At 35.4% G+C, this 14,751-nt stretch overlaps 1 protein-coding gene across 6 annotated transcripts in view; it reads right to left on the bottom strand.

Moving 5' to 3' along the window:
- Positions 1 to 14,751, bottom strand: part of PHTF1 (putative homeodomain transcription factor 1) — a 67,481-nt gene that overhangs the window by 10,412 nt on the left and 42,318 nt on the right. For 3 of the 6 annotated variants that reach the window (XM_047726849.1, XM_047726848.1, XM_047726850.1), the window contains 4 exons: positions 14,389 to 14,544; positions 13,144 to 13,239; positions 12,579 to 12,704; positions 11,313 to 11,832 (listed from right to left, as the gene is read on the bottom strand). In XM_047726849.1, the coding sequence (XP_047582805.1) occupies positions 11,812 to 11,832; positions 12,579 to 12,704; positions 13,144 to 13,239; positions 14,389 to 14,544 (399 nt within the window). In that variant the 3' untranslated portion in view covers positions 11,313 to 11,811. Of the gene's footprint in view, positions 1 to 4,233; positions 4,305 to 11,312; positions 11,833 to 12,578; positions 12,705 to 13,143; positions 13,240 to 14,388; positions 14,545 to 14,751 lie in introns of those variants that run through there. The other 3 variants (XR_007126771.1, XR_007126772.1, XM_047726851.1) reach the window with 1 other exon arrangement.

Below are 14,751 nucleotides of genomic sequence, written 5' to 3'. Positions count from 1 at the left end.
CTGGACTTCAAGTTATATTACAAAGCTGTAATGATCAAAGCAATATGGTACTAGCACAAAAACAGACACAGATCAACAGAACAGAATAGAAAACCCAGAAATAAACCCACAATTATATGGTCAATTAATCTGTAACAAGGCAGGAAAGAATATCCAATGGGAAAAACACAGTCTCTTCAACAAACAGTGTTAGGAAAACTAGAGAGCAACATGTAAAAGAATTAAACTGGACCGCTTACTCACATCATACACAAAAATAAATTCAAAATGGATTAAAGACCTAAATGTGAGATCTGAAACCAAAAAAGTCCTAGAAGAACACAGGCAGTAACCTCTTTAACATTGGCTATAGCAACATCTTTCTAGATGTGTCTTCTGAAGTAAAGGAAACAAAAGCAAAAATAAACTATTGGCCAAAATTAAGACAGTAAACAATGTGTGTTGGAGAGGATGTGGAGAAAGGGGAACCCTATTACACTGTTGGTGGGAATACAAGTTGGTGCAGTCACTTGGGAAAACAGTGTGGAGATTCCTTAAGAAATTAAAAATAGAGCTTCCCTATGACCCTGCAATTGCACTACTGGGTATTTACCCCAAAGATACAGATGTAGTGAAAAGAAGGGCCATTTGTACTCCAATGTTCATAGCAGCAATGGTCACGATCACCAAACTGTGGAAAGAACCAAGATGTCCTTCAACGGACGAATGGATAAAGAAGATGTGCTCCATATATACTATGGAGTATTATGCTTCCATCAGAAAGGATGAATACCCAACTTTTGCATCAACATGGACGGGACTGGAAGAGATTATGCTGAGTGAAATAAGTCAAGCAGAGAGGGCCAATTATCATATGGTTTCACTTATTTGTGGAGCATAAGAAATAACACAGGGGTCATGGGGAGATGGAGAGGAGAAGGGAGTTGAGGGAAATTGGAGGGGGAGATGAACCATGAGAGACTATGGACTCTGAAAAACAATCTGAGGGTTTTGAAGGGGGGGGGGGGGAAGTTTGGTGAGCCTGGTGGTGGGTATTGTAGAGGGCACGTATTGCATGGAGCACTGGGTGTGGTGCATAAACAATGAATTCTGGTACACTGAAAAGAAATTCTTTAAAAATTTATTTTAAAAAATTAAAATTAAAAAAATTAAAAAATAAACTATTGGGACTTCATCGAAATAAAAAGCTTCTATGCAGTGAAGGAAACGATCAATAAATCTAAAAGGCAATCTACAGAAGGGAGAATATATTTGCAAATGATAGAGCCAACTAAGAGTTCGTATCCAAAATATATAAGGAACTTATAAAACCTAACACCTAAAACAAAAATAATCCAATTTAAAAATGGGCAGAAAATATGAACAGACACTTCTAAAAAGAAGACATATAGATGGCCAACAGACACATGAAAAGACACTCAACATCACTCGTCATCAGGGAAATTCAAATCAAAACTACAATGAGATATCACCTCAAACTCCTCAAAATGGCTAAAATCAACAACACAAGAAACAAGAGGTATTGGTGAGGATGTGAAGAAAAAGAACCCTTGTTGCACTGCTGGGAATGCAAACTGGTGTAGCCACTCTGGAAAACAGGATGGAGATTCCTCAAAAAGTTAAAAATAGAACTACCCTATGATTCAGCAGTTGCACTACTGGGTATTTACCCAAAGAATATCAAAACACTGGGGGGCCTGGGTGGCTCAGTCAGTTAAACATCTGACTTCAGCTCAGGTCATGATTTCAGGGTCCTGGGATTAAGGCCTTCATCAGGCTCCCCACTCAGTAGCAAGTCTACTTGTCCCTCTCCATCTCCCCCTCCCACAGCTTGTACTCTCTCTCTCTCTCAAATAAATAAAATCATTTAAAAAAATCAAAACATTAATGCAAAGAGATATATGCACCCCAATGTTTATAGCAGCACTATCTATAAGAGACAAGATTGATGAATGGATAAAAAGATGTGGTATACACACACACACACACACACACTGGAATATTATTCAGCCATAACAAAGAATGAAATCTTGGGGCACATGGGTGGTTCAGTCAGTTAAACATCTGCCTTCAGTTCAGATCATGATTCCAGGATACCTGCTTTATGGAGAGTCTGTTCCTCCCTCTCCCACCTCCCGCCCCTGTTCATGCTCTCTTTCTCACTCTCACTCTCTCAAATAAATAAATAAAAATAAAAAATAAAAAATGAAATCTTGCTATTTGTAATGGCATGGATGGAGCTAAAGTGTACAATGCCAAATGGAATAACTCAGTCAGAAAAAGATAAATTTGATATTATTTCACTCATATGAAAACAAATGAGCAAAGAGGGGGAAAAAAGAGACAAACAAACAGACTCTTAACTATAGAAGACAAACTGATGATTACCAGAGGAGAGAGGATGGGTTAAATAGGCAATGGAGATTAAGGAGTCTCTACTTGTGAGGACCACTGGGTAACTAAATTAAAACCTTTTAAAGAAAAAAAAAAAAAAAGGCAGCAAGAGAAAAGCAACCAGTTACCTACAAGAGAAACCCCACAAGGTCATCATCTGATTTTTTTTAGCAGAAACTTTGCATTCCAAAAGCAGGTAGCATGATATATTCAAAGTGCTGAAAGAAAAAAACCTTCAACCAACAATATTATACACAGAAGAGTCATCATTCAGAATTGAAGGAGAGAGAAATTTTCCCAGACAAACAAAAGTTAAAAGAGTTTATCACCACTATCTGGTCTTACAAGAAATGTTAAAAGGACTTAAGTGGAAAAGGCCAAAACTTTAGTAAAAATTTATGAAAACTAAAACTCACACTGGCAAAAGCAAATATATAGTAAAGGTAGCAGATCAATCACTTATAAAATTTGTATGAAGGTAAAAGACAAAAGTAGTAAAATCAATTATATCTACAATAATTAGTTCAGGGATACACAAAATAAAATGTAAAATGTAACACCAAATACATAAAACATGGAGAAGGGGGGTAAAAATGTATTACTTTTAGAATGTGTTTGAACTTAAGCGAACATCAACTTAAAATAGACTCCTGTATACATAGGATGTTATACATAAACCTCCTGGCAACCACAAACCAAAAACCCATAATAAATACACAAAAAATAAAGAGAAGGAAATCTAAGCCTAACACTAAAGAAAATCATCAAATCACAGGAGAAGAGAGCAAAAAACAAGAACGGGGACAAACCACAAAAATAAATGAATAAATAAAACAAGTAACAAATGGCAATAAGTACCTACCTATCAATAACTACTTTAAATGTAAGTGGACTAAATGTTCTAGTCAAAAGACATAGGGTGACTGAATAGATGGGGGAGAAAAAAAAAAGGACCCATCTATACGTTGCCTAGAAGAGACTCACTTCAGACCTAAAGATACAGACTGAAAGTGAAGAGAGGAAAAAGATACTCCATGCAAATGGATCCAAAAAAAGCTGGGTAGTAATACTTATATCAGAAAAAATAGACTTTAAAACAAAAACTATAACAAGAGACAAAGAAGGCATTATATAATATATAAAAAAATTAAGCCTACAAGAAGATATAACAATTGTAAATATGCACCCAACATAGGAGTACCTAAATATATGAAGCAAATACTAATAGATAAAAAGGGAGAAACTAACAGTAATGCAATAATACTAGGGGATGCCCCACTTCCATCTAAGAGGTAAGTTTATAACATCACAGGCCTACCTTAAGGAATAAGAAAAATCTCAATCTAATCTTACACCTAAACAAATAGAAACAGAAGAACAAATCTTAAAGTCAGTAGAAGGAAGGAAATAATAAAGATCAGAGTTGAAAAAAATGGAGACTAAGTAAACAATAGAAAGGATCAATGAAACTAAGAGCTAGTTCTCTAAAAAGATGAACAAAACTGATAAAACACTGGACACTCATAAAGAAAAAAAGAGGACCCAAAATCAAAAATGAAAAGGAAGTTACCACTGGCACCACAGAAATACAAAACATTACAAAAGACTACTATAAAAAATTATATGCCAACATATTAGACAACCTGGAAGAAACAGGTAAATACCTAGAAACACACAATCTTCCAAAACTGAGAAGGGAAGAAAAAGATAATTTGAACAGACCAATTATTAGTAATAAATTGAATCAGTAATCAAAAATCTCCCAACAAACCAAAGTCTAGGACCAGCTGGCTTCACAAGTAAATTCTACCAAACATAAAAAATAGAGTTAATACATACCCTCCAACTCTTCCAAAAAAGTTGAAGAAGAAGGAATGCTTCCAAATTCATTCTATAAGGCCAGCATTAACCTGATACCAAAAAGAAAAACACTATGAAAAAAGAAAATTACAAGCCAATATCCTTCATGAACATGATGCAAAAATCCTCAACAAACTAGTAGAAAATTGAATTCAACAATACATCATAATGATTATTCACCATGATCAAGTGAGATTTATTTCAAGTATGCAGGGATAGTTCGATATCCACAAATCAGCCAACATGATACATCACGTCAACAAAAATGATTAAAAAATCATATGATCATCTGGATGGTAGAGAAAGCATTTGATAAAATTCAGCATCCATTCATGATAAAAACTCTCAACAATGTGGGGAGAGAGGGAACATACCTCAGTAAAATAAAGGCTATATATGAAAAACCCACGGCTAATATCGTACTCAAGGGTAAAAAGCTGAAAGCTTCTCCTCTAAGATCAGAAACGAGACAAGGATATCCATGCTCACCACTTCTATTTAACATAGTACTAGAAGCCCTAGATGCAGTAATCAGTCAAGAAAAAGAAATAAAAGGCATCCAAATGGTAAGGAAGAAATAAAGCTGTCACTATTTGCAAATGACATAATGCTATATAGAGAGAGACCCTCAAGACTCCACCAGAAATTTAGAATAAATGAATTCAGTGAAGTTGTAAGATACAAAATTAATATACAGAAATATGTTGTATTTCTATACACTAATAATGAATTGTAAGAGAAATTACAAAAAGAATCTCATTTATAATAGTACCAAGAACAATGAAACACTTAGGAATAAATTTAACCAAGGAGGTGAAAGGTCTGTACTCTGAAAACTATAAGACATTATTAAAGAAATTGAAGATGATACAAATGAAAAGATATGCCATGCTCACATATTGGAAGAATTAATATTGTTAAAATGTCCAATACTACCCAAAGCAATCTATAGGTTCAGGGCAATCCCTATCAAAATATCAAAAGCATTTTTCATAGAACTAGAACGAATAATCCTAAATTGGTATAGAACTCCAAAAGTCCCCAAATAGTGAAAACAATCTTGAGAAAGAAGAACAGGGGTGCCTGGGTGGCTCAGTGGATTAAAGCCTCTGTCTTCAGCTCAGGTCATGATCCCAGGGTCCTGGGATTGAGCCCCACATCAGGCTCTCCGCTCAACAGGGAGCCTGTTTTCTCCTCTCTCTCTGCCTGCCTCTCTGCCTACTTGTGATCTCTGTCAAAAAAATAAATAAAATCTTAAAAAAAAAAAAAAAAGAGAGAGAGAGAGAAAGAAGAACAAAGCTGGAGGTATCACAATATTAGATTTCAAACTACAATACAGAGCTATAGTCATGAAAACAGTATGGAACTGACACAAATAGAGACACACAGATCGATGGAACAGAATAGAGAGCCCCAAAATAAACTGTACTTACATGGTCAATTAATCTACAACAAAGGAGGCAAGAATACACAACAGGGAAAAGACAGTCTCTTAAATGAATGGTATTGGGAAAACTGTACAGCTACACACAAAAGAATGAAACCAGACCATTTTCCTATACTATCCACAAAAATAAAATTGATAAAAGACGTAAATGCAAGAGCTGAAAGAGTAAAACTCCTAAAAGAAAATATAGGCAAGTAATACTCTTAAACATTTACCTAACAGTACTGTTTTGGATATATCTCCTCAGACAAGGGCAACAAAAGCAAAAATAAACAAGTGGGACTATATCAAAATAAAAAGCTTTTTCCAACAAAGAAAACCAAAAACAAACAAAAAAAAAACATTCTACAGAACGGGAGAAGATATTTGCAAATAATATACTTAGTGAGGATTAACATCCAAAATATATTTAAAAACCCATACAACTCAATGCCAAAAAAACAAACAATGGAATTTAAAAATGGACAGAAAATCTGAATAGATGTTTTTCCCCCAATAAAAAAGACATATAGATGACTGACGCATGAAAAGAACCTCATCATCTAATCATCAGGAAAGTGCAAATCAAAACCACAGTGAGATATCACTTGACATCGGTCAGAATGTCTAGTATCAGAAACACAAGAAATAAAAAGTGTTGGCAAGGACATGGATAAAAGGGGACCCTCTTGCACTGTTGGTCTATTGTTGGGAATGTACATTTGGTGTAGCCACTTTGGAAAACAGCATGGAGGTTCCTCAAAAAATTAAAAAGACAAATAACATACGATCTAGTTAATGTGAATGTTAATTCTCGCCTATGTACTTGCCCAAACAAAACAAAAACATTAATTTGAAAAGATATATGCTTCCCTATGTTTCTTACAGCATTATTTACAATAGCCAAGATGTGGAAGGAACTTAAGTATGGACAGATGAATGAATAAAGAAGACATTGTGTACATACACACACATACACACACAGACATACTCTAGAATATTACTTAGCCATAAAAAATAATGAAATCCTGCCATTTGTGACATGGATAGACCTAAAAGGTGTTATGCTAGGTGAAATAAGACAGAGAAACACAAATACCAAATGATTTCACCTCTATGTGAAATCTAAAAGACAAAACAAACAAAATCGAAAACGGGACTCATAAATCCAGAAAACAAAGTGGTGGCTGCAAGAAGGGAGGGGAATAAGAAGATGAGTGAAATAGGCAAAGGGGGTTAAGAGGTACAAAATTCCGGTTATAAAGTAAATAAGATTTTAATTTATTGTAAATAAAATGGGGTGTAAGTACAGCATGGTGAATGCAGTCAATAATATTGTAATAATTTTGTATGGTGACAGACGGGAACTATACTTACTATGGTGAGCATTTTATAATGTATGTAAATGTCGAGTCACTATATTATACACCGGAAACTAGTGTAATATTGCATAACAACTATACTTCAATTAAAAGCAAGTAATTTTTTAAAAAGAAATAAAGGACTTCTCTGCAGTAAAAATTTTTAAAAAACAGGATAATCAGATTGTGTTAAGTGGCCTGAAGGAAATGAATAGGGCCATATAACTGACAACAAGGAGAGACATGGAACGACTTTCAGGTCATCAGAGGAACAAACAACTGAGCAGCCATTCAGGGGAGAACAGAAGAAAATGTATGGTGGACACAAATCTGATATGAGAAAGAACTTGGTGTAATGGAGGAACAGAGGGAAGCCAGTGTGATTATATGGTATTGAGGAGTGAAGCTAGAAATGGAGGCAAGCCTAATAATGAAGGACCTTGGAGACCACCACAGGGAAAGCCAGGAAGGGCTTTAGTAGGAATGATCTAGGTATACAGTTTCCATATTTTTAAGCTCACTCATGGGGCTGTGGAGAACCAACTGTAGGAGGAAAGAATGGAAAGGCTCAGCATGTTAATTCAATTGAAAGTGAAGGAGGCTTAACCTAGTAGCAGAGGAAATGTAGCACTGACACAAAAGAGAGAAGCCCCAAGAAGAAACCCTAAGCAACTGAGTAAACTTTGTTCAATTTACCAAGGTGGGTAAGACACTTATTCTCCCACCTTAAACAACAACAAAAAAAGGAAAAACATATATAAAAAACAGGTTTTAAATTTTGGACAATAGAAAGTATAGGATAAAGGAATTAAATGAATTGTGCCCCATGACTACCCCAGATTACTGCTTAGATGCCATTTCTAGGCTGCAGTTCAGGAAGGGGGAACCGAAACTGAACCAAGCAGTCTTGCTGTGTCGAGGAGACAAAGTTAAGAATTTGGAAAGATCAACACAGCTGGAATTTACAAAACAGAGTACTGGAAAGAAGACAGCTGCATAGAGTGGACAGTTCCAAAAAAACATGTAGAAGTCCTTAGGTAAGTACTGATCAGCACAATACTTGCTGTTGGGAAATATCAAACAACAGGGAAAGGACTACCAAAAAGACGTGGCAGAGAAATTCTGAGCTGGGAATAGTCTGTGTTCCCAAGGTCCAACTGGAGAAACCTCATATAATAAACAGGACATTGGGTTGAATACTCGGGAGGCTATTGCTTCAGTAGGGGAGAAAAGGAGACCCGACTACAGGCTGCTCTGGTCCACCTAACAAAGCTTCTAAGCAAGCTTGAAATGATCAGTTTCCGAGTAACTTGACGGTACTCCAAAACAAAGCTCAAGAAGATTTAAAAGAATACACATATGTACACAAAAACCCAACATCCAACAGTATAAAACTCACATTCAATTTAAAAATTACCAGGCATGCAAAGTAACAGGAAAATATTATCTAAAACAAGAAAAATCAAGCATTAAAAACAAACACCAAAATAACACAGATGTTAACTCTTTTAATGTCCTTATTTACTATTCCTATTGTAAATACATTTATGTTAAACAAGGTAGAGAAAAGAAATAGTATATTAGGGAGAGATATGAAAGATTTTTTAAAATCAAATTTCCACAGACAAAAATACATTATTTAAGGTTAACAGCAAATCAGTGCAGAAGAATAAGTTGGTGAACTTGAAGGCATGGCAACAGAAATTATCCAAAATTCAACACAGAGAAAGAAGACAGGAGATGTACAAAAACATCAGTATGCTGTGGGACAACTTCGAGCAGACCAACGTACATGTAAATTGGAGTCCCAGAAGGAGGTAGGAGAGAGTGAGGTAAAGAAAACTTATTTTAGGAAATTTTCCTAAAAAACGCTAACAGCCAAAATTAAACTATATAAATCCACAAGTCCAATAAGTGCAACTAACCCCAAGCACAAAAATCATGAACACTACACCAATGCACATAATTAAACTGTACAAATTTGATGATTAAAAATTTTAAAAGCAGCAGAGATTTTAAAAAGATAAGAACGACAGCAGACTTCTCATCAGAAACAACGCAATTCAGAAGGCAGTGGAGCAACACCTTTAAAACTAGAGCTTTAGACCCAGCAAAAAGATCTTTCAAGTACAGATTCAAAAAAATTTTCCTCAACAAGGTGGGCCTGTACACCTTGCTAAAAGGATTTTGGATTTTTATCTTCAAAGTAATTGTAAGCAACTAATAGATTCTAAATGATGAGACCTACATTTTCAGAAAGACACATTAGCTTTCTGTGAAGAACAGACCAGGCTGGGGGGACAAGGGGTAATACATACGTAAGAGCAAAGGCAGCATAAACTTGTTTACCAAAACAATGAATGTTGACATTGACTGGAGTCGTAGAAGTGGGTATGGAGAACAGTGGGCTGATTAGAAAAATATCTAGAAGGTAGTTATTCAAAGACTTGGCGCCTGGATGTGAGGCTGAAGGAAGAGGAAGGAATCAAGAATGATTCCTGTTTCCAACATGAGCAACTGTACTTCTATATGATTTTATCCACCTGAAAAAATAATGTAAACCATTTACACACTATCAAACCTGTAACTGAAACAACTGTAAGAGTAAACTATTCTAAATGCTGCATTTAAACTAAACAATTCACTGGGTAAAAGTTGCAAATAAAAACCAAACAGCATTTTTTGTAGCAGAAAAAGCTACAGGCATGAGCTTTGTTCATCTGAAATTTGCACTGAGCTCAGTCTTGCATGGACACAGTTGCTATTGTTGCTTATGGAAAATAGTAAAAGCATGATTTCTTGGAGTCATCTGATGAGATCCTGAAGTGCCTTTACAGAAGAGTTGCTTCTACAGGCAAATCACTATATAGGGGCTATACATTTAAAAGATGGGGCGCCTGGGTGGCTCAGTGGGTTAAGCCACTGCCTTCGGCTCAGGTCATGATCTCAGAGTCCTGGGATCGAGCCCCACATCGGGCTCTCTGCTCAGCAGGAAGCCTGCTTCCTCCTCTCTCTCTGCCTGCCTCTCTGCCTGCTTGTGATCTCTCTGTCAAATAAATAAATAAAATCTTTAAAAAAAAAAATAAAATAAAAAATAAAAGAAATTATAACTCTCATGCAGCATTTAAAAATGGCTGCAAATTTTTAGTAATCCCTCCTAGTTCAGCAACCTTGCTTCCTATGTTTCTGTGTTCACAGTAGGAATCTACTGGTGAAAGATTTTTTAAAGGTCTTAAATAGTAACAACAAATGTTTGTTGTGGATTTACAAAGGACTACACACTATATGTTAAGTACCTTCCATGATAATTGCATTCAACCTTAAAAACTCTATTAGGTAGTAGTTATTCCCATTTAACAGATGGACAGAGGTTAAGTAATTTGCCTTAGATTATGAAGCTAGTGAATTGCCAAGGGCATGAACCCAGATAGGTCTGACCTCAATCCCTGGACTCTTGGAAAATTCATCTTTAAACTTCAGAAATCTTCCTGCACATTAGGATAAATATAATTGATACACTGATTTTGTGTAGGTACATACTTAATGGGTAATACCTAAGTTTCTAAATTATTTCCTTCTAAAAATTCACAAAATGAAGGGGAATAAAAGTACACTTATCATGTAATGAGCACTGACTAGAGTATAGAATTGTTGAAACATCATATGGTATGCCTAAAAATAATATAACACTGTAGGTTAATTCTATTCCAATAAAATAAGATAAAATAAAAATTCATACAATCTTATCATTAAAATGTTCAGACTTTCAATTTGCTTCAAGAGATTCTTCGAAGCAGAGAGCTTAAAGAGCAAGAATTATATGTAGGCTACAAGAGTTTTCGTTAACATATGTATATGCATGTGTGTGTAACAGGGAATGATGATGAGAGAACCCAAATCATCAAAAGCATAACTTGGCTGAGTATAGACATTAAGGACCTGAAACTAAACCAAGGGTTGGGTATCTTGAGTCGTACAATGAACTATCCATGCCTTACTTAGCACTGTGATAGGCAACAGCTCAGAGGATTTATGTGGAAACCATGTTGTATGACGGACATGAATGAGTACACATACACTTAACACATCTCTGGCTGAATTACATGGCACATTATATTCATGTCTCTTTCCCCAAAAACTATGCAGTTACTGGGATTAACTTCAAAACTGTAAGTGAGTTAAAATTTTCTCCACAGTTAAGAGAAACTCACAGGTTAAAAGGTTATTTTTTTTTTCTGCAACAGCAACAAAAAAAAGCCTAGAAACTGAAATTCTCCAAGAAAATTCTTTATTTGAGTTCAACCTAAAATAGTTTAAATTTGATATCTCTTTGTTAGAGAAAAGAAATCTCCAATTGTATAGACTTAATAGAAAAGTACTGAATTTGCCATTTCCAAGAGAAGATATTTTTTGCATGCGTCGGGCATCTACCATAGTAACCCAAAAGACTACTTGCAGTAAATATAAGTGTCACAGCTCTGAAATGCCCAAAATCAATTTCCTAACTTAGAAAGTTGTCCTTCTTACCATAACGCATGATCTGACTATTCATAATGTTTGAAAACCATGAAAATACAATTTTTGGCATGCGCACCACGCTGGAAAAGGATTTGTTCCTCTGAAAACACCATTTGTAAGATTAGGCAGAGCAGAGGGCACCTCTGGGTGTGAACAAGCAGGTAGGTGTCTCATGGTTTCTGCAAGTCCTCTCCTTCCTTAATGGGCCAGTACTGATGCCAGCAAGGGGAGAGTCCAGGCACATGGCTCAGCTTATGACTTAATTTTCCACAGCTAAGAAAAGAAAATCACCAAAATTGGTTAGTTTGAAGACCAACAGTTGGGATTTACAAGTCCACTTACGTGATAATGAACCAAGAACCCTTTATATAAGAAGAACAATAGCAACCACAGAACACCATAGAGAAACATGAACAATTCCCAGGGCCAAAAATGACACACTGCAGTTCATGGGTCTTGGGTTTTCATTCATTCTGCCACTGTGTACATCCCTAGATGAGAGGACAGCCATACCGCAGCCCATGCTATTAGACTGACATGAGATTCAAACTTGACTTTGTGTTCTATTCAAGAGCACAGTCTATTTCACTTGTGTCAAATGAGGAAACCTAAGCTAAGAAGCCTGTGCACCACCATCAAAATGTCTATTTTACCTCAAGAGATCTTTTTTTTTTTAAGATTTTATTTATTTATTTGACAGAGATCACAAGTAGGCAGAGAAGCAGAGAGAGAGAGAGGAGGAAGCAGGCACCCTGCGGAGCAGAGAGCCCGATGTGGGGCTCGATCGCAGGACCCTGGGATCATGACCTGAGTGGAAGGCAGAGGATTTAACCCACTGAGCCACCCAGGCGCCCCTACCTCAAGAGATCTTATTCCAATCTCTCTCTCTCTCTCTCTCTCTCTCTCTCTCACACACACACACACACACACACACACACACACAGGGTGAAAAGCGAGGATTATTATATTTGGTCATTTTTAAGACTAAGCAGATGCTACAGAGTACTGGTCTCACTTACTCTTATATTAAATCCTAGAAGATCACTTATAACACCTGAGACAGCAGAAAGGATAACGACTCGTGTGATATTGTAGATTAAGGGATTCATCGTCAGTCCATAGAGTCTAAATGGTGTGTCCAACTCCTACAAAAACATGAAAGAACGGAGATGAGATCCATGGCCTCTCGATGGCCGCCACTGAATTCTGGGCTGTGTTTTAGGTCTTGGGTGGGGATGACTGCGTCAGGCCATCTTTCCTTCATGTTCAATAGCTGCATTCAGAAAACCTCTAATGTACTCTCATCTACTTTTCCACTAGCTACGTGATTAAATGTGGGTTTGCATGGTATGTTATTTGTGATTTTTAAGAAATGTTCATTAGAAAAATGTGACAGATGTCAGCAATCACCTGAACCTGGGTAATGAGATGAGAAATTTTCTTCTATGTAGTCATTAACCCCAAACTATCAAGTTGGTATTTTGAATGTACATAGCCTGACATCTACCTGTTCCTACGGTCTCCTTCAGTAAGCAAAGCATTGATTTAAGTGCTAGTAAAAGTGTATCACGGGATATTACTTACTTTCAATAACTTGGTAGACAGCTTTAATACATTATTAACTAGAGTAAGCTGTTCTTTCTTATTCGGCTTTTTCTCCATCTTAAGATATAAATTAATCTAAGAAAAAGGAGATATTAAGGCAAATGTCACAAAAAAAGATATATACATACTGCATTAAGTCTGGCAGATTTGAGAGTAATATATTCAAATAAAATACATTTTGAAATTCCTGCAGTTATTTCTACAGACTACGTATGTCACATGCCCTACACCCCACCCCAGTCAGTCACATCTGGCAAAGAAAAGCTATTTAGTGGATTAAAATATATATATATAAATATATATATATATTTATATATATATAAATATTTATATATAGTATTTAGTATATATATAGTTAGTATATATATAACATATATATAATTTAGTATATATATAAATATATATATATTTAGTATTACACTTTTTGTTTTTATATATATATATAAAAATTTTTATATATATATAAAAACAAAAAGTGTAATACTAATTATAACACAACAATTAACATATGAATTCCTTCAGTTCAAAAGCTCTCTCTTACTCTTTTTGGTGTCTCCCACATAAACTAACATCCTTGGGAAACACAAATGAGATGTAAGAAGATAGCTGCTGCTTTTCACTTGCTATATTTCCTTATCTTTTCTCTGCTAGGAAATATTCCCCACTATAATTCTAAGGCAAAAAAAGAAAATCTAATGATACCAAATGTTTTTATTTATAACTTATGGATAAACATGAAATCAAAATTAAACAAACAAAACCCCTTTATACTACTCTGTATTTATAAGAAACATTTCCCAGTCTTAAAATCCAGTCACATACTAAAGAGCAAGCATTTTCCAAACACTGAATGTATTCTACAGCTGATAGAGAAGAAATTCAAGAAGCTTATTAAACATGCTTAAATGACAAGTACTACGAAGATCTAATATTTGATGTGGAATATGTCATTAAAAACATGCTCCATTACCACCAATAAAGATAACTTTATAATATACAAAATACTTTCAATCCATAAGATCTTAATTCTTACAATTCTGGGAACAGGTGGAGAAGATTATTACCCTCATTTCACGAGGAGGAAACACTTATATAGTAGCAGAGTGACTTGTAAGTTCACACAGCTAGAAAGTGCTAAATCTAAACTCAAACCTGAATCTTCCACACAGATTTTATTATGCCATCTCTAACCACAGCACCAAGTCGACAAGGACCAACCAATACCTGCTCAGTAAGTAATATTGAAACATTGCTGTATTTCTTATTGGTTTCAGATCCCAGTGAAGCAAGACGCAGCAAGAAAAGTAGTAAAGCTGTTTCCCAGATCAAAAATTCCCAATTATAAGCATCATTCAGGAAAGTTTTATGCCCTTGGAGAACCTATACAAAAGACCAAAAAAAGTTAAGTTTTTCATTTGTCTCCAAATCTATGATTCCCCTCCTTTATTCTAGCAATTTAAAAAGATTTAGAAGTTACCAAAATTTTATGCTCAAAGCAGAAGAGTTTAAATACTCATATAAAGCATTATCTTTTTTTTTTTTTAATTTATTTGACAGAGAGAGAGCACAAGCAGGCAGAGAGGCAGG

The sequence above is a fragment of the Lutra lutra genome, chromosome 4 (genome assembly GCF_902655055.1).
Source record: "Lutra lutra chromosome 4, mLutLut1.2, whole genome shotgun sequence".
NCBI classification, from domain to species: domain Eukaryota; kingdom Metazoa; phylum Chordata; class Mammalia; order Carnivora; family Mustelidae; genus Lutra; species Lutra lutra.
Note: the sequence above shows the minus strand (reverse complement) of the source record. Positions and strands in the feature narration are given on the sequence as shown.